We start from the raw sequence: 25,104 nt of genomic DNA, 5'->3' as shown, positions 1-25,104 counted from the left end.
CCCACGGGCTGTGAGGGTCTGGGCCAGCCGGGGGGACCTGGAAGGACATGGGCAGGGATGGGCAGAGTGGGGACGGGGGCTCACAGGGGCACTGGGAGCATGCAGTGGGACTGACTCTCCTGGCACAGCACTTCTAGCCAGGATGCAGCCTGAAACAGGGAAGCAATGCTTCTTCTGAGCTGCTTGGCTGTGGAGCGGAATTATGAAGCCCAGAAGCAGGGAGCTTTGCTGGCAGGGCAGCATCAGCCCCAGGCACTGCAGATCCAGCGTGGCCAGGCTGGGATGGCTCCTCCGCAGGCAGCAGAGCCTGGCCAGGGTGCAGGGCCCGGGGAGGCAAGAGCAGCTCCAGCAGCCCACGGCCCCCGTACTGCCGGACACCGGCAGCTCCGGTGGGTGAGACTGGCCCATTGTCGGGGATGGCCCTGACAGGGGCTGGCCCCGTGCCCCCCCACTCACTCCCAGCCCCATCTGTGGCCCCACTCACCGCCGAGTTGAAGCGCAGGTGGCAGATGTTGCAGGAGATGAACTGCTTCTTCTTGAGCGGGGCTGGCACGCCGAAGGTGTGGCTGATCACTGCCTTCTGCACCGGGTCCATCTGGAATGGGAGGGAGGGAGGGCAGAGGGCGGCTGGGTGCTGTGTCCTGATGGCTGCCCCAGCGTGGCACCGTGACCTGGTGACCCCCACGCCTGTCACGCTCCCAAGGAGCCACTGCCAATGCCACAGAGCTCACAGGAGCTCTGTGGCTGGAAGGAGTGAGGGGCTGCATCTGCTGAGGAGCCCTGCGGCCATGGAGGCTCCCCGGCACAGGGCAGCGTGCCGTGTCAACACTGGCTCCTGTCCTGATTAAACCATTCCTGAATCCACCAAATCCACAAGATCCGAATGTCAGCTGTGGTCTGGCAGAAGGGACGAGACTCGATCTGCTCTAGTGTGTGCCCAAGTCCCCTCTCCCCCCACACAGACACTTGTGTCACAGGTGGAAAATTACCAGTTTCTGTTTGAACCTCAGTGGCTACCCTTGACCTCAGCAGGAGCAGAAACCACCAAAACAGGGGACAGAGGTGACCAAAACAAGCATCATTTATTCTCCATATGCTCTTCACCAGAGAGCTGGAATGTCCCCAAGCAATGCCAAAGGCGTGAGCAGGGCCATGTGTGCCAGCCCATGGGACACCGACAGCTCACATGGGTGCCAAGGCAGGAGGGACACCAGTGCTTGCTGCCACAGACACAGCTCACCCAAGACACACTGCCCATGAAAGCCCCTCTGAGTTGCCCCACTGCTGTCCAGATGTGCATTTCATCTGCTCAAACTCAACAATGACAACTCACTCACCAGGCTGGGCACACACAGACCCACTTCGATGACCTGCCAGGAGCCATATCTGTCCTCCAGCCCACCAGGGCTGTGGTGGGGCCAAGCATGTGGCCGGTGCCAGGCCCTGGCCCTTCTGTCTCGCCCCAGGCCTCGGCCTCATTCCACAGCCCAAGCACCAAACTACTTCCAAAAGCCATAATTGTTTTTAACAAAATGCATTTATTAAGGAAGAAAACATAAGAATAACCTCTTTGTCTGAGCGTGGCTCCAATCTATAATGCAAGTATTGTTCCCTACCCTGTGGCACAGGGAGATTATCTTATCTGAGTCCTGCTGTCAGGAGAGCCCAGGGTTTTCAGTGATCGTATTTCTCTGCAAAGCTATTTCGCTGCCGAGACAGGTGCATCAGTCTTCGAGGCACATGCCTGGACAACAGCGCCATTATCAAGACCCCAAATTCCTTTCCAGGAGTGAGTAGAATGGTAAAAGCAGGTGATTAATGAAGTGCCTGTTTGCTATGAAATTTTACTCACTTATCTGGCATATAAATGAAGAGGCATTTGGGGTTCGGCAGAGACCTGGAGGAAGCTACAGATGGCCAAGATGTTGCTCCACGCCTGATGACAAACATTGCAATGTGCTGCTGGCAGCACCCCTATGCTGCTGGGATGCTGGGCCAGCACTTGTTTTCCAGAGAAACACCCACCTTTTCACTGAGAAAAGAAAAACGGCTCCAATCTTCCCAGCAGTGTCAGCTACCAGGTTCCAGCCGGTCACTCCCACCAAGCACCACCAAAGCTCCCACCAAACAACATCGGCACCCACCAAGTGCTGCCAGCTCCCATGGGCTCATCTACACCCTGAGCACCGTAGCATGAGCAGGGTGGGGGATGGAGGAGGAGGCAGAGGAAAGGGAGATGCTGGCACAAGGACACAAATGAGGCCAAGGATGATCTTGGCCCCATCCAGAACCTGCCAGTGAAGCCAGTGGTGCCAGAGCCACGTCTGAGCCTCATCTACACGATGGTGGTGCTGAACAGCCCCAGCACAGGGTCTCCTCCTCCTGGGATTATGGCAGGGTAATGGCACCAGCTTGGGTCTTTCCAGCCCCTGTGTTTTTGCCAAGTCCACCCTGCTCGACCCTGTGGCACAGCAAGGAGTTGTGTTCACCAGAACACCTGCAACTGCTCTGGGCAGGCACAGGGCTCACGGGCTCCCAGGGGCTGGGCTGGTCAGCACACTCAGAACCTGGCTCTTCACACCAGCCCCAGGCATCCCAGCCAAGGCACATGCAACTGGTGGCCATGGCTGCTCCTGCTGTCCCAAAGTGAACACCAGCACTGTCTCGAGCCTTCAGCTGCCCATCCCCATGGGAGTACACATGATCCCAGGTGCTCTGCCAGAAGCCCAGCCCAGCTCCACCCCACACTGAGCACATCTGAAGCCTGGTGCCACCTGAGAGCCCTTGTGCTTCTCCCCAAATGAGAGCACAAACATCCCTCTATCTCCTCCCCACCACACACCCTCACAGCTTTCTTGGATATGGAAAAGTCCCCCCAGCTCCCACAGGGCTGGCTGTGCTGCAGCCGTACATACCAGCACCTGCAGCCAGGGACTGAGGCTCTTCCTGGCCGCTTCCAGAAGAGTGGAGCCAGCGACAGAGGTGGCTTTGGGCACCGTGGTGTTGGGGAATAAAGATCCCAGCTTTATAGTCAATTTGTATTGACTCACATTACTTTATTTATCCCTGGATGTTCCTGCCGATATAAATAGCGATCCCTGCGCCGAGCTCCCTGCGGCCGCTGAGGTCAGGAGCAGGAATTCACAGGGATGCAGCATCCATTCACATCGCGTCTGCTGACAGGGTTTTATGAGGCGCTGCTGGGTCCTGGGGATTTGCAACATCCCAAGCTAAGAGAAAGACCTCTGGAGCAAGGAACGTGCCTCCGGTGCTGTTGGGGGTTTTTTTCCCTGGTTGTTGCTCTAAGTGACAGAAGGCAGCTTGGAAGGGCTTTGTTTGCTCCGGAGTAAAACATCTGCTGGGTTCATGGGAACCCTGTGACCTGCTCTGAGTGCAGAGTGTTCTGCTGGGTGCTGCAAACAGCTCCCGCTCTGCAGGGCATTGCTGGGCCCTCACAGCATCACCAGCGATGCAGGGCGTGAAAGGGGAACCCTCAGATCCTGTCGTAGAGCACCTCCAATGTGGCAGCGACCTCAGCAATGGGCAGACCCTGACTGCTGCCCCTTATCCTCTCCCCCCACTGAGGCTCAAGTGGAGTCTGACCTGGCATCACAGTCACTTGGGCAGAGATGAGGAGCCACCAGCCTGGCTCAGGATGCAGGGATGTTCCAGTCCTACATCCTGAGGGATGCTTTGGCTCCTCCAGAGCTGCCAGACCAGCTCAGGCTGCAGGGATGCTCCAGGCCTTCATCCTGTGGGATGGAAGCTCTGCTCCGGCTCTCCCAGAGCTGCCAGCCCAGCACACCCTGAACCTCACCCAGCCTCCTTTGGCCACATCTCCAGCACTGACACACCCCAAAGGGACAGCTCTTGTCCCCAGACCATCAGCCAACACCACACACCAGGTTCAGAGTGGTTGACTCCAGGTCTCCAGATGGCTGGGTCAGCCTCCCCTGGCATCTCTGTCCATATCTGACCCATTCTCTGTGGCAGAAGCCCACACAGAGCACAGCAGCCGTGCAACACTGTGTGGCTCCAGCAAGTACCAGATTCATTTTCCAAATTATCAGTTCTTTCAAAGCAACAAACGTGGGTGAACACGCGCCGAGGCAGCGGCAGGTGGGAGCCAAGAGGAGCAAACAACAGGCGCTGGGTCAAGTTCACTCCTGACTCCAGCGACTAAAAAAAGAGCCCAGACAAAGAGCAGGAACTATAATGGCATCAAAACCTCTCCTGTCCTGTGTTCCAGCTCATTAGCCTGGGGAGAGGCTGGGCTGGGGCTTCAAAAGAGCTTAAAGGACTCAGACGCCTGAATCCCATTCAACAGCAACAGGAATCTTGCACTTAATTTCTGAACTGTCTTTGAGGATCTCGGTGGTAATTTGCACCTTCCGAGCACATTTAAGCTCAAAGATACTCAAAAAAGGCCGGTGAGCAGGGAGGGGGCTCGGGAAAGTCCCGTTTCCAGGCTCCTGAGAGAGAGCAATGGGCATTTACTGAACCCCAAAACACCAGCCTGCAGTGTCTCTGAGGCAAAGAGGGGGAGTAGCCCACTGCCCTTCCCGGAGCAGAACCTGCTCCACAACAATCCTAGGCAGCACCCAGGGGTCACAGAAGGGCTGGGACCAGCCTGGGGGAGAGGTGCAGCATGGGGAAAACACCATTTCACACCCCACACAGTGGTGTGTCCTTGGCCACATCAGTTTAACTGTTTTATGGAACCTCTCTAAAGATACATGTCATTGCCCACCCCAGGCACCTGGGCCAGTGGTTCAGTGTTGGGGACCTGGAACCCAAGCAGGGGGTGGGAGCAGTTCTCAGCATTCTGACTTCCCCAACATCCACAGCATCAGCCACATTCCTCGTATCTGTAATACATTCTCTCTCTTTCTTTGCTTTTCCTTATTTAATTTTCAACTAATGAACTGCTCTCCAGAGCTACTTTATTACTATTGATTCCAGGGGCAAAATCCAATTGATCTTGGTTAAAATGAACCATGTTTTTAATTCTGGTACTGACAGGCTGGGCAGGAACCTCTCCGAGCTAAGGGCAAAGTGGGCATGTTGAACAGGTGTCCAGCAGCCAAAGACCCCAGGAATTAAACCAGAAACTACCTGGTGGGGTTCTAGGAGTGGTGCCATGTAGAGGAGGGACTGCTGCAAGCGAGGAGGGGTCCAGTAGCCGATGCCCACGCACCCTGGGGACTCACCGTGTTGAAGTTGGGGAAGAGGTTGAGCGGCGATGTCCCGTTGAGCCTGAAGGTCAGAAAGTGCTTGATGTCCAAGGGGGGGTGAAGAGGCCGGCCAGGGATGGGCAACGATGCTAAAAGGGGGCTGCTGTGTCCAGAGGGACCTGGGCAGGCAGAGGGAAAGAGCAGCGTCAGCATTGGTGATCCCTGCTCGCAGCAGGAGGACAGAGCACACAAGACATGGCACATGGGGACATCTGCCATGGACTACAGACCCCTCCCAGTGAAAGGTCCCAGCCCAGGGTGGCCCTGGGCTCCCTTTTGCCTTTCAGGCTCAAAACCAGCACCCCAGTTTGAAGCAGGACCCAGCCACCTCTGCATCAGAGCATGGACACGTGCAGGAGTCTGAACCCTCAAAAGGTGTCAAAACCTCCCCCAGGGAAGCAGCCCCTTCCCTGGGCTCTCCCATGGAGCCACACAGCCCTGGGCTCCCCCACACCGGCACCACCAGGGCTCCTCATCAGGGCTGGTGAGGTTTGGCTGCCAGCAGCAGCCGAAGGACTGGGGGCAGAGACCGAGCTGCCCCCACTCCTGCGGTACAGCTGCCACTCCCCATCCCCTGCAAATGAACCACACACTCCAGCATGAGACTTAAAAATAGCCTAGAGTTATTAATAATGTTCTGTTTAAACAGAAAACACCCATGGGACAGAGGGAAGGAGGGAGGGAAGGCCAGTAAGAGGGATCTGTCTCCAGTCTGCTCCCCATCCCAACTCGGATCATCACAGATGGTGAGCACAGGAAAGCATCCTCCAAGTGGCAGAGGGAATCCCTGCCCAGCTCTGGGAGCAAGGAGGTGGAGAAACTAAGATATAAAAGTTAATTAATCAAACACAATGAATAAGAAACAGTTCCAGAATGCTGTGAACCAGAAGAGCCCATTCACATCCCACACAGCTTCGTACCCCCTCCAGCCCACCCACAGCCCCATCCCTTTTCCTGCAGCAAGGACAAGGTCAATGTTCCTTGTTCCTTTGGATTTTTTTGAGGTTTGGGTTCTTTTTCACCTCAAAGGCATCATGGATCCCTTGACCCAGCACAGCACAACCCCATCCCACTGCCCCCCTGGATGCGAGAACACCCCTTGTGGGAGGCTGACAGCGGCCAGCACCCACTCCCACAGCAGGAACACTGCTGTCACCACCAGCCCCTCTTGCGACAGCACTGAGCCTGAGCCCCCCTCCAGTCCCCTGCACTCAGCTATGCAAAATAAGGACCCCAGGCTGGTGCTGCTCCTCATTCCACTCCGCACCTGCCCCGCACCAATCCTGGCTGGTGCAGGAGCTGAGACATGCATCTGAAATTCAAAGTTTGAGAGGTTCCCTGGATTTGAGCAGCGAGTGCTCGTCGCCAGCCCCACGGGCACCAATGACCTCTTTCTGGGTGAGCGCACGCGGCGGCTCTGCCACGGCGCCGGAGCCATCCCCAAGCCAGGCCTGACTCCAGGGAGGAATTACAGTTTGCTTCATCAGGCGTGCACTGATCGAGTTAATTCCAGAGTCGCCCAGAAGGGAAATCTGTGAAACCGCTTAAAAATAAATAAATAACATTACAGCAGCAGCGAGCAGGACTGGGTGAGCGGTGCATAATTAACCTTCTGAGGCGTGAAACAGTATTTCTACATCAAATCATCTGAGACGGCCGGGCCGGCGCCAGAGGAGCTGCCCTGGGACCCCCGGCACACGCAGCCACGGCCCCGCGCGAGAGCAGCAAAGGCATTTGGGGCTGGATCACGAGGGGTGCCACTCGTCACAGACAGTGCGATTTGCACTGACTGCACTGGCCTTAAAAACATTAAATATACATATATATAAATATGTATGTATGGGAGGAACAAGAGGTGGGCGATCACTTCAGCCCCAAAATCAGTAACTACAAGAAGGGATGCTGCAGCTCAGCTAACGCTGCAGGCTGAAGGGTTCACTCCCTGGGGAGCAGCTCCTGCACTGGGCAGGCACAGGACGGGTGCTGAGGGGACACAGACTCCCGGGATCGGCCACCACCAATGGTACAGACGAGATATGCCAACCTCTTTGGCACATCCTTGAGCTCAAATTTGTGGATTAAACCCATTTCTGGACTGGGATAAACCAGGCAGTCGGAGAGAGCCCAGAAACCCCAGTGGGGGCAGATGGGCAGGTCTTTTCCCACCTGGCTTTGCCCCCAAAGCAGGTAAGACCCCCAGGAGCAGGAAGAGGGCTGAGGCCACTCCAGTGAAGCTCCCCAGCATGTCACATCACCCTGCTGGGGCACCTGCATGATGCTCTTGGGGCACCTACCCAAGGTTACGGGGCCATGGCATTGTGGGTACTGCCTTACCTTTGCTGCAGGGCAGATTCCGGCAGCAGCTGAGGGCAGTATTTTTAGGTATTAATTAGACACTCAATTAAGGGGATTTGCTTTTGGGAGAGTGGCAGGGCCCCAGGTCTGTATAGAATGACACGACCTTACCCAAGGTGACGGGCATGGCCAGCAGCAGGTGGGGCTGTGCTGGTGAATGGACCCCCAGTGGTGCAGCTTTTTGGCACAGCCCCGACTCTGGGCCCCCCTCCCGTTTTGGCAGAGGAGCCCCCACCTTCACAGCAAACACTGCTGCTCTGGCACCACGGGTCCTCCTGGGATAGGACATGCTCCGGGCTCTGCAGAGCATTCCAAGGGGCTGGTGCAAGGAGGGCAGCAAAGGAATCATGTGTTCCAGGCACAAGCACCTGCTGCAGTCTGGGGGGGTTGTTTCTGTGCCCCCCCCCCCCAGTTCCACAGATACGGTCCAGGCCTGACGAAGAGATGCCAAAGCCACGGTGTCCCTGCTGTGGTGCTGCGTGTCCTCTGCTTGGGGCTCACCCAGAGTCGTTGCAGCCTGCACATCCTCTCCCTGGGGCTCAGCCCACCCCGTTCCTGTCCTGCAGGCAAGTGACTCTTGTGGGGATCCCTTGGAATTTAAAGAAATTTTCAGCCCCACATTTAACCAAGCTCACCTGAACTGGCCACCATCCCCAGCCTGTCCCCCACCCCTTCACTCTACACAGCCACTGAACACACACCTGCAGCAGGTTTTTCTCCCGGTCCCTGTGAGGCAGAGCAGAGCAACTGTTGTGCTCTGACACCCGCCTCTGTGAACCTCCCAGAGCTGCCTCTGAAGGCAGTGGGGCCAACGCTGCAGGTTCTTGTGCCAACATGAGTCTGCCAAGGAGCCATCTCCGCAGACGCCGCTGCCTCAGAGAGCATCTGGCGTGGAGTCTGCCCAGGCCAGATGGAGACGGAGCTGTTTATTCACACGGAGGCTCCTCCTGCTTGGGAGATGTTCTCAGCAAATTTTGATGGTGTCTCTCAATCCTTACACATGGCTTTAAACCTTTTGTCTCTGGCCAAGCATGCTTCCAGGAGGCTCCCCAATGCCAAAGGCTGACGCAAGAGAAGAGGGGCAAGACCCAGTCACAATGCTGGACCATGACAGCAGCACAGTGTAGCCCCAGCACCTCTGGGATCTGGACCAGTAACAAAGAGACTGCACTGCACTGGACTCCCAGAGCAACCAGACTTGGACCGTGGGGCAGCAGATGTGCTACATTCTCCCATTTCCAGCTTTTGGCAGCCCCAGCAGAGGAGCCGGCACCCAGGATTCAACTGAGGTGATGCTTCATTCTGCTGCACTGGGTTTATTGCTGATTAGAACCAGTCTGAACTGAAGGAAACAGCCCTCCAAGTCAAAACCAGCAAAGCCCTGTCACACTGGGACACACCAGCAGTACCCCAGCCCTGCTTGGCCACCACGCTGGCACCCCCAGACTCATGGGCAGAGGGACCCAAGCTCCTGCCTGCTGCAGGCACCAACAGCTCTGCTGACCTCGGGATAGAGAGTAATGCTTCAGAGGAGAAATACGAACTGAACACCTCCAGTTGGTCCTGAAAGCAGGTGTTGAAGGACTTTCTCTTGAACTGCAGGTTGCCAAGAGCTCAGGGTGCAAAGGGAACTCCGGGACATGAGGACATTTTGGAAAGACCAGAAATTATCTAGTGATTGTTTTTGGACCTCTGCTCATAATTTATTCTGTCTTTGCAAAAAAAAAAAAAAAGTCCTTTTAGACATCTTTATACTTTAAACTTTAGGAAAATTAAGATAGACCTTTTTAATATAGATATTTATATATGTATATTTATATATATACACACATACACATATGCACACAATGATGCATTTAAAGTTACTATTTCCTCAGCCATTACAATATCATTCCCTAAATCTCTTGTTCTTGAAATGATCATGACTTGATGCCACTGCTAAAAATACCCTGTGCTGTGCGCAAGGAACACCAACACAACACCGCCAGGCATGTTGGGGTCGGCGCAGAGCTGGGAGGATGCGCTGCCTTTTCTGCATTCGCTCTCCAGGCTCCAGAATAACAGAAATCCCATATTTTTGCAGAGCATTAAGCAAAAGCTGCTGGGTATCTTTGTGCAAAGGCAACGTGACATTTGAGCTCAAGAGCTTTGCCTTCATCTCCCTAAAACAAAATAATGACAAACCCTTGGAAAAAACTCATCGCAATTTGGGATCTCGGGTGGCCCCAGGATTCTGAATTCTGGGTGATTCAAACCAGTGTTTGGGGCATGAGGGACGGGTGGTCATGGGACCAGCACAGCTTTGCGAAGGATCCCGTTTTCTCTTCCCAGCACGGCACAGATCACCATCCACTGTGGCTGCCTGGCCCCAGCAGTGACCAGTGATGCAGAAAGGTGGCCTCGAGTTGGCACTGGGGGCTGCCCGCAGGCCCCGGCTCCTGCCCAAGGGCTCGGCCCTCAGCAGCCACGCTCACTTCACCTGTGCCATGATGAACCCCGACTCCCTCATGCTCTCATAGTACTCGATGGCCAACGCAAAGTTAAACTCGCTGATGGCTGGCCCGTCGATGGCAATCTTCATGAGGTCAGAGAGCCCCTCGTCCTTCACATGGCGTGACCGGCCACGCTTCAGCAGCTCCCGGCCCCGGCTGATCTTCTCAGCAAGGACCGAGCCCAGCGGCAAGGCCAGGGCAATAGCTGCCAGGACAGCGAAGTCTGGGAAGAGTTCATGCATCTCAGAGCTGCTGTAGACCAGCTTGATACAGAGGTCCTTGAAGGAGAGCTGGCTGAGGCTGAAGACGATGCGCTTGAAGAGGGGAAAGTCACTCAGGGCCCTCTCACTCACCACCACCCGTGAGTACACCTGCAGCAGGAAATTCAGCTCGCTGACCCCATAGCTGCCAATGTCCTCCAGAGACTGGGGGTAGCACTTGGGGTTGAAGATGGCAGAGAAGGAGCTGATGGCCTCCAGGACGCTGCTGGGGAACCTGTCCAGCAGGTTGCCCCGCACCCTCTCCAGGTAGCTCTCCTTCAGGTGCTCAAAGTGTTTCAGGTGCACCTGGGAGCAGTTGGCCAGCTCGATGCCCCTGTAGTAGAGGCGGCTCTCGCCCTCCCGGCCGTCCTGCGGGTGCTTGTTCATCTCGCTGAGGAACTCCCGGAGGTTCTGGCCACTGGTGTTCTGCTGGGCCTGCAGCGTGGTGGCTGTGGCTGAGACTATGGGCTTCAAGATGGAGAGGTCGAAGTCCTCAATCTGGAAGAAGCGACTGAGCTTCTGGAAGATGGGGAGAACATCCAGGAGGATCTTGGTGAAGGCCACAAACTGGAACTTCTTGAGCTCTTCGCAGAGGCCACGGGCCACAGGCGAGCGCTCTGCCTCGCTCTCCAGCAGCAGCACCAGTGTGGGCCATGAGGAGTCAATGGCTTCTACAGCTGGGAAGATAGAAGTCCAGTGGATGGCTTTGGCGCTCCCAAGGTCTATCTCACAGAGGTCCAGGACTCTCCGCAGCTCCTGCAGGCTATCGCCTTCCCTGTGGAAGCTGGAGTAGAGCCTATACACAGCATCCACGGTGGTCTCATACTTCTGGAGGTACTCGATGGTGCCAATGCTCTCGGCCAGCAGCAGGGAGGTGCCGTGGGACAAGCAGTGCACCTCAGTGAGGAGTGGGCAGAGTGAGGACAGCACGGTCCCCACCCCACTCAACCGCTCAGCCACCAGTGAGGCACTGTCGGCGCTGAGCCAGGTGAGCTTCATGGTGGGGATGCCGAAGGAGCGCATCACCTCACCCACCTTGCCTTCCACAGTGGAGGCCTCCCCAGTGGGCAGCTCAAAGCTGCCCAGGAAGGTGGTAGAGGTCTGCCCGTTGCAGGGGGAGACGGTGGTGGTGAACATGGCAAGGCTGCGGTGCTCCAGGACATCCACCGTCTCGTCCACCACCAGCCCAACGAACGGCGAGGCTTTGATCCTGTGCCTGTCCTCGTTGTGCAGGACTTTGGCAATGGCTGCCTGGGCCAGTTGAAGGAGGGGTGCAGGGAGGGAGAGAGAAACACAAATGAGATTCAGAGGCAGTGGGAGATGCGCAGCACCCGGCACACAGCGAGCGGGTGGGCTCCCACCCACAGGTCCACAGCACACGAGGGCCCGAGCCAGGCAACAGCCCTTACACTAGCTGCACACACAGAGGCTGGAAATCACTTTCTTTTTCCCTAATAAGCTGCCTCCTCTTGCTCCTGTTCGGCAGCTCGAGCACTGTGGGAAACTGCTGAGAGCTTGAGGGCTCCTGCCCTGAGCTTGGGGTCAGAGCCCCACAGCTACAGCAGGACACAGCACCACCAGTAGCACTGACCCCTCAGCCCCCAACATCCCGTTCCCAAGCCCCCCACCTAGGCTGGCAGTGAGGCAGGACACCGGGAACCCACCACCCACATTGAACTCCAGCAGTTCCACTTCACTGGCCCAGCAGGGGCAAGAGCAGCAGCAAAACTGCAATGTTTTTTCCAGATTTACTAATTTACTCACACTCCCCCCATTTCAGGCAAACTCCCCAGTTTGGAGGGAAAACTTTCTGTGTATGTGTGAGTGCTGCAAGGATCACCACAGGCTGGGAAACCTAATTAGTGGGTTTAGCAGCAAAATAAGGCTCTGCAGAGAGCTGAAAAGCCTGGCAAATGGCCAAGACTCACTAAAAATTTAATTTGATTTTAGCAGGCACGAAGCATTTTTAAAATTCAGAAAATCCTTTCTAAACTCTCCGGCTACTTGATCTTTCTGATCACTCAGTTTAGTGCAAAAGAGGAAAAACCCACAGTGCTTGTGTGCTAATTGAACTCCTGAGCTTTCATCCTGCAAAGCAGCCTGGCAGGCTCAGGGAGCTCCTGGAGGGCGCGGGCACCATCCCTGCTCTGCCAAAGGCGGTGGCCACGCGGCACCATCCGGCTCCGTCGCGGCCGGCACGCAGGTGCGGACCCCCAGCCCCGCATACACACCTGCATCTCCCTGACGCTGCCGGGGTGGTAGTACTCGCTATGCTCCGAGGCCAGCAGTGCCTGGCACAGGTTGAACTTCTGGAAGCTGAGCAGGGAGGAGCACTTCTCATCCGGGATCTCCTCCTTGGCCATCCAGTAGACGGTGGTGAGGACGGCCACCTTCGCTGGGTTCACCTCCACCTTGATGACCGAGCGCAGCTCGGGGTGGCCATGGACACGGGTCTCGAAGGCCAGCTGCTCCCGGTTCACTGCCAGCGCCTGGCGGTGCGCGCCGGAGGTGACGTGCCGCAGCAGCGCGTGGCGCTGGAAGTTGTCCGTGCCCACGGTAAAGGCGTTTTCCGCTTTACCGTGCTTGTTCTTCACCAGTGCCTGCCGACACTCTATGCAAAACATGAGTTTCCTCTCATAGTCAAACTCCAGCCAGGTAAATTCTTCCTTCCAGTGCTCATTGAAATAGCGTTTACACTTTTTATTGGAATTGGAAGTTTCCCCAGCTGGCTTTTTCCCTGGAGGCACCATACTGGTGTGGCTGGGAAATCAAACACTATGGTTGAACCGCACCGTGCCTTGAGGAGCAGCCTGCACATTTAATTTAGTAAGACGGTCTATTACCACTCTCCTGGTCCGACTGGAGATGAAAGAGACACAAGGGAAAGGGATTAGGGCCCTGCAAACCTCAGCCAGGGCTCAGCTGTGGTGTCATGGCGACAGCGGCGGTGGCAGTGGTGCTGAGGACAGGCCAGGCTGTGCGACAGCCCCAGCACCACACGGGGGGATCCCATCAAGCACCTCATCATCATCACCAGAAGCTCTCGGTGTCACTGGTGGGACTGGCGCATACACACGGTCCCGTCACCACAGGAACACCCACACACTTCCCCCCCGAGCAACCCTCCCCACTGTGCTGGCACTGGGAAGGTGAGGAAGGCTCAGCGCTGGCTGAAACACTCAAAAAACGAGCGTCCAGCCCTGGAGGAGCAGCACCTGCTGCTGACAGTGACTGTCAGGGCCCTGGAGCTGAACAAGGGTGACTGGGAGCTAGCTCAGACACATGTGCTTGTGTGCACACGTGTGTTCTCAGTCCTGCCTGGTTTGTCTCTCTTCCAGGGAATTGCCGAAGCCATGGCAGGTCCCATGGCAGTGGAGCCATCATTCAGTGCCATCCCCGTGTCCCTCCCAGGGGGTGACACGCCGGATCCACTCCAGGCCAGGCTCCCGAATATCTACTGAGCTAGAGGCTGCAAAGCACTCACACATGTAACCAAACCAGGACCTGAAGGGTTTAAGCATTCACTTGACCTCCTCCCTGCACTTCAGGCCCACTCAGTCTGATCCTCACATTTCTCCATGAACCAGACTGAAAATCCAAACTGACCCTTGCTAAAGGTGTTGGGAAGAGGAGGAGGAAGAACCCAGTGCAGCATGGGGAAGCAGGAGAACCAAAGTGCAAAGGAAAAAAGAAAGAACATGGCTACTCAGAGGCAGTGAAACTGGGGAATACCATCAGTCCACGTGACTTGCTGAGACACCGATGAGGAACTTGGGGGTTTTCTGAAGAACAAGCCCCCAAACCAGAACCATTGCCACAGCGCTGTGGGAGCAGGCGGAAGGAACCCTCACAGTTCAGGCGTCAGAACACCACCACCACGACTCCCAGCAGCGCGAATGCCCACCCTATGGAGACAGTGCTCCCCACGGGGCGCCCCGGGCACCGCTGGTGGGTGACCCTGGAGTCCCGGGCATCGCAGCTGCCAGGCACAGCAACCCCATCCCTGCGCCGGATGGGCATCGAGCGCCCTGGCTGCAATGGCATGGTGCATGGCCCCAGGGGGTGGATTCCTGTGCTCTTTCCCTGCCACTGACCCCATTGGCTGTCAAGCCATCCCCACAGCCCCCCCTCCCCCAGCACTTGCTCCAGCAGAAGCTGCTGCCTTGGAAAGAAAAGAAAAACAAAAAAGGAGCAGCAATTAGTGTGTGGGATGCACGAGGCCGGGGCGGGGGTTGGGATGGAGCAGAGCGCCGTAGCGTCCCTTCCCACAGCGCCCATTCCCGCAGCACCCGTGGCGCTCTGGCACCAGCCCAGCACCCCTCACTGCTGCTGCCCACGGGAAGAGCGGCACTGCGCATCGTGGGGGACTCGGCAGCAGCTCGGGATGGGGGTCACACTCCGATCCCCCCACCAGCCTGCTTCTCCCCCCGCCGGGAAGTTTGGGCAGGATCGGAATTCACTTGTGAGAGGACAAGCCACTGCCCTGACCCTCGTCCCTGGTGCATCCGCCCTGGCCGCGTCCCGCCGTGCCCGTGAGGGTGAGCGGAGCAGCCCCAGCGCCCAGCCCAGCGTGCCCACCCCGCTCACCCGCCCCTACATACGTACCATGGAAAGGCTGCCATAAGCTTTGGGGCGGGGGGCTTGCAAACTTCCCAGTTTTGGTTTTTAAATAGGAAGAAAATAATAATAATTTTTTTTAAATCTAATTAAAAAAAAAAAAAGAACAAAAACAAAATAAACCCCCCCCCCCCCCAAAAAAAAAAAAACCAAACAAACCCAGCCAAGCAACGCAAAGCCAAAAATAAAACAAAAAGCAGCGGGGTGTTTGGGGGGAGGCGGCTGCACCCCCCGCCCCGCAGCCCCGAGCGCGGCGGCTGCGGGAACAAAGCCTGCGGCGGCCGCCCGCGCTCACGGGAGCACGGGAGCAGCCATCTTGCTGCTGTGAGGACTGCCTGCCTCACGGATGCTCCCGGCAGCCCACGGCGGCAGTGGCCACTAGCGGTGGCCGGGATGGGGAAGGCCGCGTGGGCCGCGGAGACGGTGGACGTGGTGGCTGGGCCGTGGGCTGCGGCCCCTGAGGCTGAGCCATGCCCCGTGCCTCACCTGAGGGACCCCTTCCCCCGAGGTGCAAGGAGCGATGGGCATCGGGTGCCCGGGAATCCCCACCCCGGCTCTCTTAGCCGACAGCTGGGCACATGCAGCAGGGTGAGCTGCGGGAGTGTTTGCAGCCAGCCAGGACGGGTGTCTGTCTCTGGGTTTCGGCAGAGCCAGGATCCAAGTGCCCTGCAAGCAGCCGTGGGCAGAGCAGCACCAAGCCATGGACACGGAGTTTCGGCAGGATCCAGGTCCAAGACCTTTAGGGAATGCTGTAAGTTCCTGCTTACCTGCACTCCTGGTCCATAGCTGCAGGGCTGGGGCTGAAATCCAACCCCTTTTCTAAGCCCCCCTAGGGCTCCCTAACGAGCAGAATGGCTCCTCACATCCCAAAATCTTTCTTTTAGCAATAAATGCAGGTGAACTTTAGAGCCCCTCAACTACTTCCAGAAAGAGGATTTTGTGCCACACCTTTGCTTTCCCGAACAGGGCTCCTGAGCGCACTGAAATCCCAAGGGGCACCAGTGTCCCGTGGGACCCCCGATGGGAACCCCGCTCCTCGTTCTCCAGCACATACCCCATTCCTGGGAGCCAAAGGATGCTCCCACCCAGACTCGCCCTTCTCCCAGTGTGAAGTTGGGCCACAAGGAGGGATGTGGCCCACCGGAATGTGCCTGGATTAGGAGCTGCATTGTACCTGGCTCCGGCTGGCTCTGCACCAGGGGGGTCTGGCGGCCCCCGGTGAATTCCTCTCTTTAGGCTCTCCACCACATATCCCGGGGCAAGAGGCTCTTCCTGCTCTGGAGACATTCTTGCCGAGCCACCTCAGCCCAGGGTTAATGAGAGCAGGAGGTGGTGAAACCAGAGCTGGCTCCTGGGGTGAAAACACGGCCGGTTTATTCTTGTGCTAATGCCGCGAAAAAAAGAGGATTGAGCCTTTTTAATGAGTTTTTAGGCTGGAGCCTGCTGCATCCCCTGGTCCCATCCCCTGGTTGCCAGCATCCAGAGCAGGATGGCAAAGGTCAGCAGCCCCAAATTAGGAGTGGCTGGGACCAACTCCACTTCCCATGAGGACCCCCCCACCAACCCCCTGCACTGGGATCCACAGGAAAGACAGTGGACTCCAGACGAGAACACACTTGCTCTGCCTGCTCCAAGGGGCAAGGCTGAAACCGCTGATCCCTTCTGCCCTGCACACCCATTCCTGCTGGAAGCCTCAAGCTTTAACACGAATTTTGGGCAGCATTTGCAGGATGCCCCTGACCCTGCTGAGCACCCTGCCCTCACATAGCTGCCGGATGTCAGATGTCCTTCTTGGAGGAACTGGACTGGAGATACTCCTGTTTACCCCCGTGCAGCAGTAGCCGCCTTGGCTCGAGCCAATTGTTGCTGTTTTTCCCGACCGTGCCGTGCCTGAGAAGCTGGGTGGGCAGGTGCCCCAGCACACCAGCACATCCATCATCCACGCGGCACAAGGGCGGCAGCAGCCATGAGCCACAGTTTCCATCTGAGTCCCAGTTTCCATTGGCATCCCACACCTCCGGCAGCCAGAGCAGACCCCAGGCACACAGCTCCCACTGGGATGCCCCGGGCCGATCCCTGGCACCCCTTCCCATAGCACTCCAGCCCCATATCCATGGATGGGTTCCCTGAGGGTTTCTTACTGCATCTATAAGAAGCTGAACAGAAGAAACCAAACCCAGCCATATTACCCCAAAAAATTTTAAATCCCCGAGTCCAAAGATATTTATGAGATTTTGTTTCCATCCCTGCTCTAAGCCAGTCAGGCTCTGGGAAATGACGCACAGTCTTCCCGCAGGGAAGCAGAGGTGCTGGTGTTCCCAAAGCTGCTGACCCCAGCGAGCCCCATCCCTGTGCAGCCCCCAGTTCTCCTGCCCACCCACCTTGCTGTGCCTGGCTCCACCAGCCCTCTCACCCCTGGCCACCACAGGCCATGGGGTAGGAAAGACCCAGCACCCTGCAGGTCCCTGCTCACCCTCTGCACCCAAAACCCCAGCTGAGACAGCCCCCAAAATGAACTGGGAGCGTGCAGGGGAGGGAGGACTCATGGGAGCTGCCCGGCTGCATCCCTCGCACCCGAAGGTGGTGACAGCTTAGTTCAATCTCTGCCGTGTGTGGCAGAGGGGGGAGGCTGCGAGGAGCCGCTGTCTCACGTGGGAGAGAGCACCCGGCACCGTGTCAGCTCAGCCAAATTAAAAATACTCCTGCAGCCCCCAGGCTGGTGCCTGGACGGGTGGATCTGGCAAGGACGTGGCCTGCGGGATCTGCAGATGCTGGAAGGGACACAGGGAGGAGAAGGTGCTCCCACACAGAGAAGGGGATGGGGCACACACTGGGGGACCCCAGTATTTCCCAGCTGTGTCCCAGTTCTCCTGCACAACTCGGGGTACCTGGGGGGCTGTTCCTCCTCAGCTGGGGGGGCCCTTCCAGCACCACTGTGGGCACAGAGACTCTGGCTCCGGCACACTCAGGTCCTTGTGGAGGGGCCTGCATGGGCAGTGGGCCATAGACAGGGAGCCACGGGGTGCTACTGGAGAAGAAGCCCCTCGACTTGCTGGCATGGGACCCCCACACCCACCCTACAGCCACTGCCAGCTTGCAGGATGCAGCCTCGTGCCTCCTTCCCCTGCACAGCCTTGTCACAACCTTCAGCTGCGTGACTGCAGCTGGCAGGGAACAAGCCTTGAAATAAACTCAGATGACATTCCTGCAAACTCTGGACATGGCCACAACAGGATTATTGGGCTGGGCTAGGGAGGGGGGGTTAGCATGCTCATCTCTCCCCGCTGGCGACCCCAGCTCCAGGCCAAGGCTCCTCTGAGCAGCAGCTGAGAAGGGCAAAGCCCTTTTGTCAAGGAGCAGAAGCAAGGACAGGGTGATCTCCTGCCCTGGGCTTCCTCCAGTCCATGCACCTGGTCCTTGGGAGGCAGCTTGGCTGCATCTTCCTCCCTGGCAGCCATAGGGAACTTCACCCCACACCGCTGATATTGAAAACAGCTGCTGGGGAGCAAAACTGGATATCAGTCTTGCTCTGTCAAGCATCTTTTCCTCCCTTGTGCACAAGCACTGAGCCCAGCTCCCTCTGGATTTTAATTCCCAGCACTCCCATCTGCCAGGTAATGATGTGAAAAATCAGCATTTAGGGATGCCTCCTCCAGCAGAGATCCCAATCAGCTCAGTGTCCCCTGTGTCATGGCCAGCACTGCTGCCAGGCTGGTGCAGCCTAGCCAAGACCCCACTGACCTCTGCCACAGCTACTGAGGGGCTCGGAAGGGATGTGGGCTCATCCTGACTGGAGGCAGCAGAAGGGAGGTGGCAAGTACTGAACCCTGATCTGGGCTCCACTGCCCACAGCCCTGCCCACAGCCCTGCCCACCCCTCGCTGGGGTGATGGGGAAGAGGCCAGGGTCCTCCTGAGAGATGGAGAGCTCAGGAGTGCACTGGAGCCCCTGATCAGTTCAGCCTTTATTCTGGACACAGTTTAAATTGTAAAAATTGCAGCCAAGTCCAATTCATTACAGCCAAGGAATGGCTGACAGAAATGAAAAGAGAGAAAAGCTCCTCAGATTGATGCTTTCTCACCATTCCAGTGAAATAACCAATTTGGAACAAATTAGGGGCTCCCGTCTCCACCAGCCTTTTGAATTGCCTCCAAGCCAACGCACATTTTTCATAGTGCAGCGTTTCTTCCATTAGCAGTGAAAATTAATGATTTCTATTATTGAAGCACCTGAAGGCAGGTGCCTCCCTCGCACAGCCGGGGCTGGGCTGGCACCAAGTCCCTGGAGAGCCAAGGGGACCCACGAGAAGACAGACAGGTTCAGAGAGGATAAGTGGCACGGCCAGGGCCACCTGGCAGGTCAGTGGCAGAGCCAGGCTCCAGCCAGTGGCCATCCCTGCCGGGCTGTTTCCTCTCAGCGGTGCCATCCCAGACGTGCCAGAGCGCTGCACACAGCCCACCATGGTGACACCCAAACCCTGCACGTGACGGTGTCACAGCTGTCCCCAAAACCCCCCTAGCAGTGAAACCACGTGGGCTTCAGCCAGTCCCAGCTTTGCTTGGGTAGGGGGAAAAAGGGTACTGCCCTAAGGGCACCCACCAACTCAGACTTCAGGAGGGCAAAGCCCCCAAGAGGGCTTTCAAACCCCAATCCACTCACATATTTTCCCTCCCAAGTTTTAGAGAGACCGAAGCCCTTCACCCCCCCTCGCCTGCTCTCTGCCCCCAGCATTATTCCCTGAGCACAGCTCCCCAACATCTGAAGCGTGTAACCCCCCCAACCATGGCTACCCCAGGAGGCCAGGATGGTCATGCCCAGGGTTTGGAAGATGACACACATCTGTCATTATTTTTTAATTAGATTTTTATTTCCTACCTCTAGTATTTCATTGTAATTTCCGCCACTCCTACCCAGGCCATGCTAATATAATCACTCTGGAGGAGAGTGGGAGCAGCCAGCCCACTCCTTCCAACATCCCGCTCAGGAAAGGCAAAAAAAAGCAATCTGCTAAATCCCCAGCCCCTGCAGTCATTACAAGCTCAGGGACATCAGGTGGGTGCTGAAACAAACCATCAAAGCCTGAGTGCCGCCAGCACCTGCCAGGAGCATTGGCACTGAGAAACTTCAAAAAAAAAGTTCACATTCACTCAAAATACTTGTTAGCAGTTCATTATTGCAGCAAGGTGAGGCATAATTAAAAATGGACTAAAGAGATTTGTGAATTATATCCTCAGCTTGATGCTGGAGACACAGTGATATTTTCTAGCCCACATCATCCTGGAGGTCAAGATTAGATGACAGCTTGGTCTAAAAATACTCTGAAGGGGAGGCTGAGGCTGTTGGAGGAGGTCAGAGCCCCCTATGCCCCCCCCCACCATTGCTCAGGGTTGAAACCAGGGGACAGATGTGTCCCTCAGGACATTGCTTGGAGCAAGCCCCAGTAATAAAAACAACTGCTGCATTTACAGGGAAATCCACCCAGAACAACCACAGGGAAAGTTCGGTCCCACCGTCTGCCAAAGGAGCCCCAAAGCCAAACCCAGTAGCTCAGTGGGGCCAGGCTCCCCACACCGTCACCCCCACAGCTCCCGAGAGGGCTGGAATCACCGTACAAGCACTATCCAACCACCACGTTCTTCCACCTGGAGCAACATGGTCCTGGCATGGGGATCATCAGTGAGCCCAAGACACTGCAGGGTCAAAATTGAAGCTTTAGTGGCTATTCAGTGTTTCCTTCATATGTGAGGCCACAAAGTGAAAAGCAAGCTCTGGGGTTGGATTTTTGTTTGGTTTTTAAACCTGCTTTGCCTGACGAGTATTCCAGATAAATACCCCGACTAGTGTTACACACTCCAGAGAGACGGGGAAAGACATTTCAGAGTAAAGATTGTGTTTCAAACTACTATAAAAATTAAATTGATCCATGAGAGACAGCTGGGGCCAGCTTGATCCATGGGAGACAGGCACCCCAACATGGGCACCCCGGCGTGGTCCTGACTGATGTGCCAGGCTAACAACCTCCATGTTCCTGGCCTGGCTGCTCTCCGACAGCCACAGGCACCCACAGAGCACACGCCAGCCACATGTTAGCAGAGGAAAGCAAGTGTATGGCAGCTGCAGACGTGCCCGTGCTCACATGGGTGCGCACAGAACACGCACGGAGAGAAGCGGCACCGCTGCCCACAGGGACGCGCCGGACCCATCGCTGCCAGCAGCCAGGGGCCACGCTCCCTCCCCAGCGCCTGCCGCGAAGTTAACGCTGATAATAACGAAACCACTAAAATTACCAGCCCCGAATCCACACGGAACGGGTCCAAGAACAGCGTCACGTTCTGTTTGCTGCCGCTGCTCCGCTTCTCGAGTCTGCACCGGCCAAGCCTGGCCACGGAGCTCCACCAGCAGCCACCTGGCCACCCGTGCCGGTCACCCTCGCAAGGACACTGCCGGCCGCTCTCCCCCTGCCTCATTTCACACAAAAAGCATCGAACATTTGTGTCGCAGGTGCAGCAGAAACACAACTTGGAGCTGACACCCAGACAAAGAGCAAGGGCAAAATCCAGCCCCGTCAGCACACAACCTTTTCCCTCCTTTTTTTTGCAGCCCTGGGAAAAATCAATAAGATGCAGTGAGTCAAACTCAGCTTGAATCCCGTAAGTAATTAGGATTAGCAGGCTGGGAGCCGAGGGAACAGGCTGCCTATGTGCTGGGCGGGGAGGGACCATTTTGTGGGTGTAGGGTACAGCCTCAGCTGATGCAAATAACACGAGCAGGTCTTTAACGGGGTTTTCAGGCAGAACGGCAATAAGGAATAGGAATGACAGGATTCGCTTAGTAACAAGAAAATCTCATAAGGATAATTTGGGGTGCCAAGCCCTGCTGGGAACAGGATGGGGACCGCACAGGTGAATCAATATTTGAGTTTGATGCCGAGCCTATTCCCAGCCCCTCACTCGGAGCCCGGACTCCATGAGTACTGCTTATTCCCGGGGTTCTTTCCCGGCAGCGAATAACCCACCTCAATGATTCACTATTTAGAGTTAAGTTTGTGGCCAAAATCGCAAAGTGGAGAAGAGATCCCCCCGTACACACACAGTCTGCGCAGAGCTACCGGCAAAATAAGAACCAATTCGGTATGTTTCTGTCCATAAAGAACAGCTCGGACGCTGGAAAGTGCCCTTTCCTCCAGCTGAAGGAACCCGGCAGAAGACGGGAGTGCTCAAGCCGGGGCCGTGCGGGGAGGAGTAGCCCCGGGACAGCGGCGAGGCGATACCCCCGTCCCCCTCCCCGCGAACCCCACCGGCCCCTCGATCCCCCCCCGGCCCCCGAGCTCCGCGGCTGCCCCGGTCCCGCTGCACCCCCGAGCAGCGGCTCCGCCAGCGGCGAGCCGGGGGATGAAGGAGCGATGGAGAGGAGAGAGATGGAGGGCGACGAGGAGAGATGAGGCTGCGGGAAAGTTACGTTTCACCCACCTAGAAGCATTTTGGATGCGGCTGCGTCGCCTCCGCGCTGCTGGTGCCTCCCGTTCGCCGGGCAGAGCTGCGGGCAGGGCCGGGCGGGCGCACCCCCGTTCCCGCCGCCCCGCTCGCTGCCGCCCCTCGCCCCGCGTCCGGCCCCGCCTCGGCCCCGCAGGAGCGCGGGGGGAGAAGCTGCCGGAGGTGCCGGCTATCAGCGTGGAAATGGGCGGGGGGACCGGGCGCTCCCCCTCCCCGCACAGCCGCCCCCGCGCCGGGGCTGCCCGAGCCCCGAAACTTGGGGCGAGGGGAGGGAACCCTCACCGGCTCCGCTGCGCCTCCGGGGCTCTCTCTGAGTCCTCCAAGGTGACTGCTTTGGGGTGACACGTGCCGAAATGCCCCCGTGGGTCTCCACCGCGGGGTTTGCTCGGGGAGGGGAGACTCAGCGGCAGCCACCCACCCTCGGGAAAGGCTCCCCGGCGGCAGGGACCGCCTGTCCCTGCCTGGTGACCGCATCTCTGCTCGGCAGCCGTGGGTCCCTGCTCTGTTCAGCCCCAGCCCGGAGTGCTGGAAACACACAGGGTCTGACCCAACCATGCCATTGTAGGGTGACACGAGGGGACACGGACAGCCTGGCCAGGGTGGGGTGCTCATCCCAGTCCCCCATGGTTGGGGTTTTCATGAGCCCAGGGCCTACTGCCCTCCCCATCAGTTCATCAGCAAAGACTGTGGCAGTTGGGCTCCCCATGGCAGCACCTTCTCTGTGCTGATTTTTGGCTTCCTCTCAGGAGGAGAGGTTCATGACTTGCTTACATTGCTGCCCTTTAAACAGGGAAATGATGAAAAACCTGCTTGTGAAAAGGGGAAACAGTCACCTCCCCTGCCTCCCTGAGTGGGAGACAAGAACGAGGAGGGAATTAAATATTTTCCTCAAGTCAAACAATTCAAGGAGTCGGGCAGAAACCACTGGGCTATAAGCAGAGTGAAAATGAAGACATTAAACCAAGTCCCTTCCTGTGCGCCACAGCCAGACCAGGCACTTTTGGGGTAAGTTACAGAATTTCGGTGCACTGAAAAGCACTAAAGCCATCAGGGCCCCTCTGGGCACTGCTGCTGGGCCAGGGCACACCATGGGTCCTTCTCCCAAATTTCACCCTGGCTCAGCTGGCACCAGGGCAGCCCTGGCAGAGCCCCGGGCAGGGTGTTGCTGTCAGGGTTGTTAACAGCAGCAGTAAGTTTAGCTGGGGCACTCGCTAATCCGGGATTGACAGCTGGCCCCGCGTGCCTGGCCCGGCCTCCTGCAGGCTATTTAAACCCGATATTAATTTGTTTAATGTCATCAGCGGTTTGGTGTTACTGCAAGGAGTGTCGAGCAGAGGGAGCTGGAAACGTAAAGACTGCGAGGAGCAGGGGGCTGAAAAACCATACGATGGCTGTTCTCCTTTCCCCTGGGATAACCACAAGCCATGAGCAAGTCTGGCATCTCCTGACCTCCAGCCCCTCTGGCATGGACTGGCTGGACCAACATACACCCCTGACCCCTGCTCCATCCTCCATTCACCCTTGCCCCCAGCCCTGACCAGCCCCTCCAGTCCTACCCAGCAATTCCCTCAATAAATCCTCTCCCAGCTGTGGCTCATGCTGCATTTATCCCAGCCAGGCGAGCAGGTCCTGGCTGGCATTGCCGTGGCTGAAAGGGCTCGAGCTGGAGTGACACGGAGGGGTGGGAGGGAGGAACGGCGGTGTTGGATGCTGGGCTTTGTGGCCGAGCCTTTGAGGCCAGCTGGAGCAGAGGCTAATTGCAGGTGCTGATTACAGCCCCTGCCATCAACGCCTCCGGCCCTCCCTGCCCTGCCCAGCCCAGCGGATCACTGGAATTTCCCAGCTCCGAAGTGTGGGTCTGTCCTGTGCATAACTTGCTATATTTGTCCGTGTACCCCAGTGCTGGCATAGAGCAGCAGCACAAACCCTCCCACGGGGTCCAGACCACCCATCCCCCTCCCAGTGGTGCCTCCAGCTGCCCCACATCCTAGGGAGCAAAGCCCGTGGCTGCTGCTCTCTGCACCCTCCGCTGTGGGATGAAGCTGCTGAAGCATCTACCCCAGGGTGGCTGAGAAGGGTGCCCAGGGGCCATGGCAATCAGCTCCACCATCCCATGGGAGGCACTAAAAAATACCCCAGAGTCAACATGGGGCAGATGCCACAGCCCCTCGTGGTCACCACTTTCCAACACAGGTTGATATCCACGTGCGGGACACTGATGGCTGAGCATCCCAAGAGCGTGGGGACAGAACCAGAGGGCTCCTTGTGGAATGGCCCCAGGCCCCAGGCCTCACCCTGCAGCTCATCACACACATCCTGGGAGAGGCAAATCCCAAACACGCATTGAGGGAGAGCGTTTGCCAGCAGCCACTGTAGAGCCGGGCTTGCTTGGGCAGGTCTGCTCAAACCCTGCCTGTGGCTTAAAGGGAGAGGGAGGGCAGGGAGAAGGGGAGGGTGCTCGGGCTCGGTTGGGGCACCAATGTCACCAATTCACTGGGCTCTTTGAGAGGACAGAGTCCAGGACAGAGTGATTACTCCAAACCCTACTGAGGGCAGAGTTAAACTCTTCACTGGCTGAGGGACATCCAGGACTGGCTCTTCCCAGCCTCAGACTCCAGAGGCAGCCTGACAAATATTGACCAGAACTGGGCAAT

At 57.2% G+C, this 25,104-nt stretch overlaps 2 protein-coding genes across 2 annotated transcripts in view; both read right to left on the bottom strand.

Annotated features, from left to right (window-relative positions):
- Positions 1-25,104, bottom strand: part of ZNF385C (zinc finger protein 385C) — a gene marked incomplete at its 3' end in the record, with an annotated part of 56,471 nt that overhangs the window by 4,422 nt on the left and 26,945 nt on the right. The window contains exons 3-4 of the mRNA XM_082297393.1: positions 5,211-5,353; positions 485-595 (exon numbers count right to left, since the gene is read on the bottom strand). Coding sequence (XP_082153519.1) covers positions 485-595; positions 5,211-5,353 — 254 coding nt within the window. The remainder of the gene's footprint in view (positions 1-484; positions 596-5,210; positions 5,354-25,104) is intronic.
- LOC309582297 (uncharacterized protein C17orf113) lies at positions 10,060-13,159 on the bottom strand (the record flags this gene model as incomplete). Its single annotated transcript, XM_082297375.1, is given in 3 exon segments — positions 10,060-11,592; positions 12,573-13,096; positions 13,099-13,159. Coding segments are annotated over 3 exon segments (2,118 nt in total).

Source organism: Coloeus monedula, assembly GCF_965178545.1.
Source record: "Coloeus monedula genome assembly, chromosome: 26".
NCBI lineage: Eukaryota > Metazoa > Chordata > Aves > Passeriformes > Corvidae > Coloeus > Coloeus monedula.
Note: the sequence above shows the minus strand (reverse complement) of the source record. Positions and strands in the feature narration are given on the sequence as shown.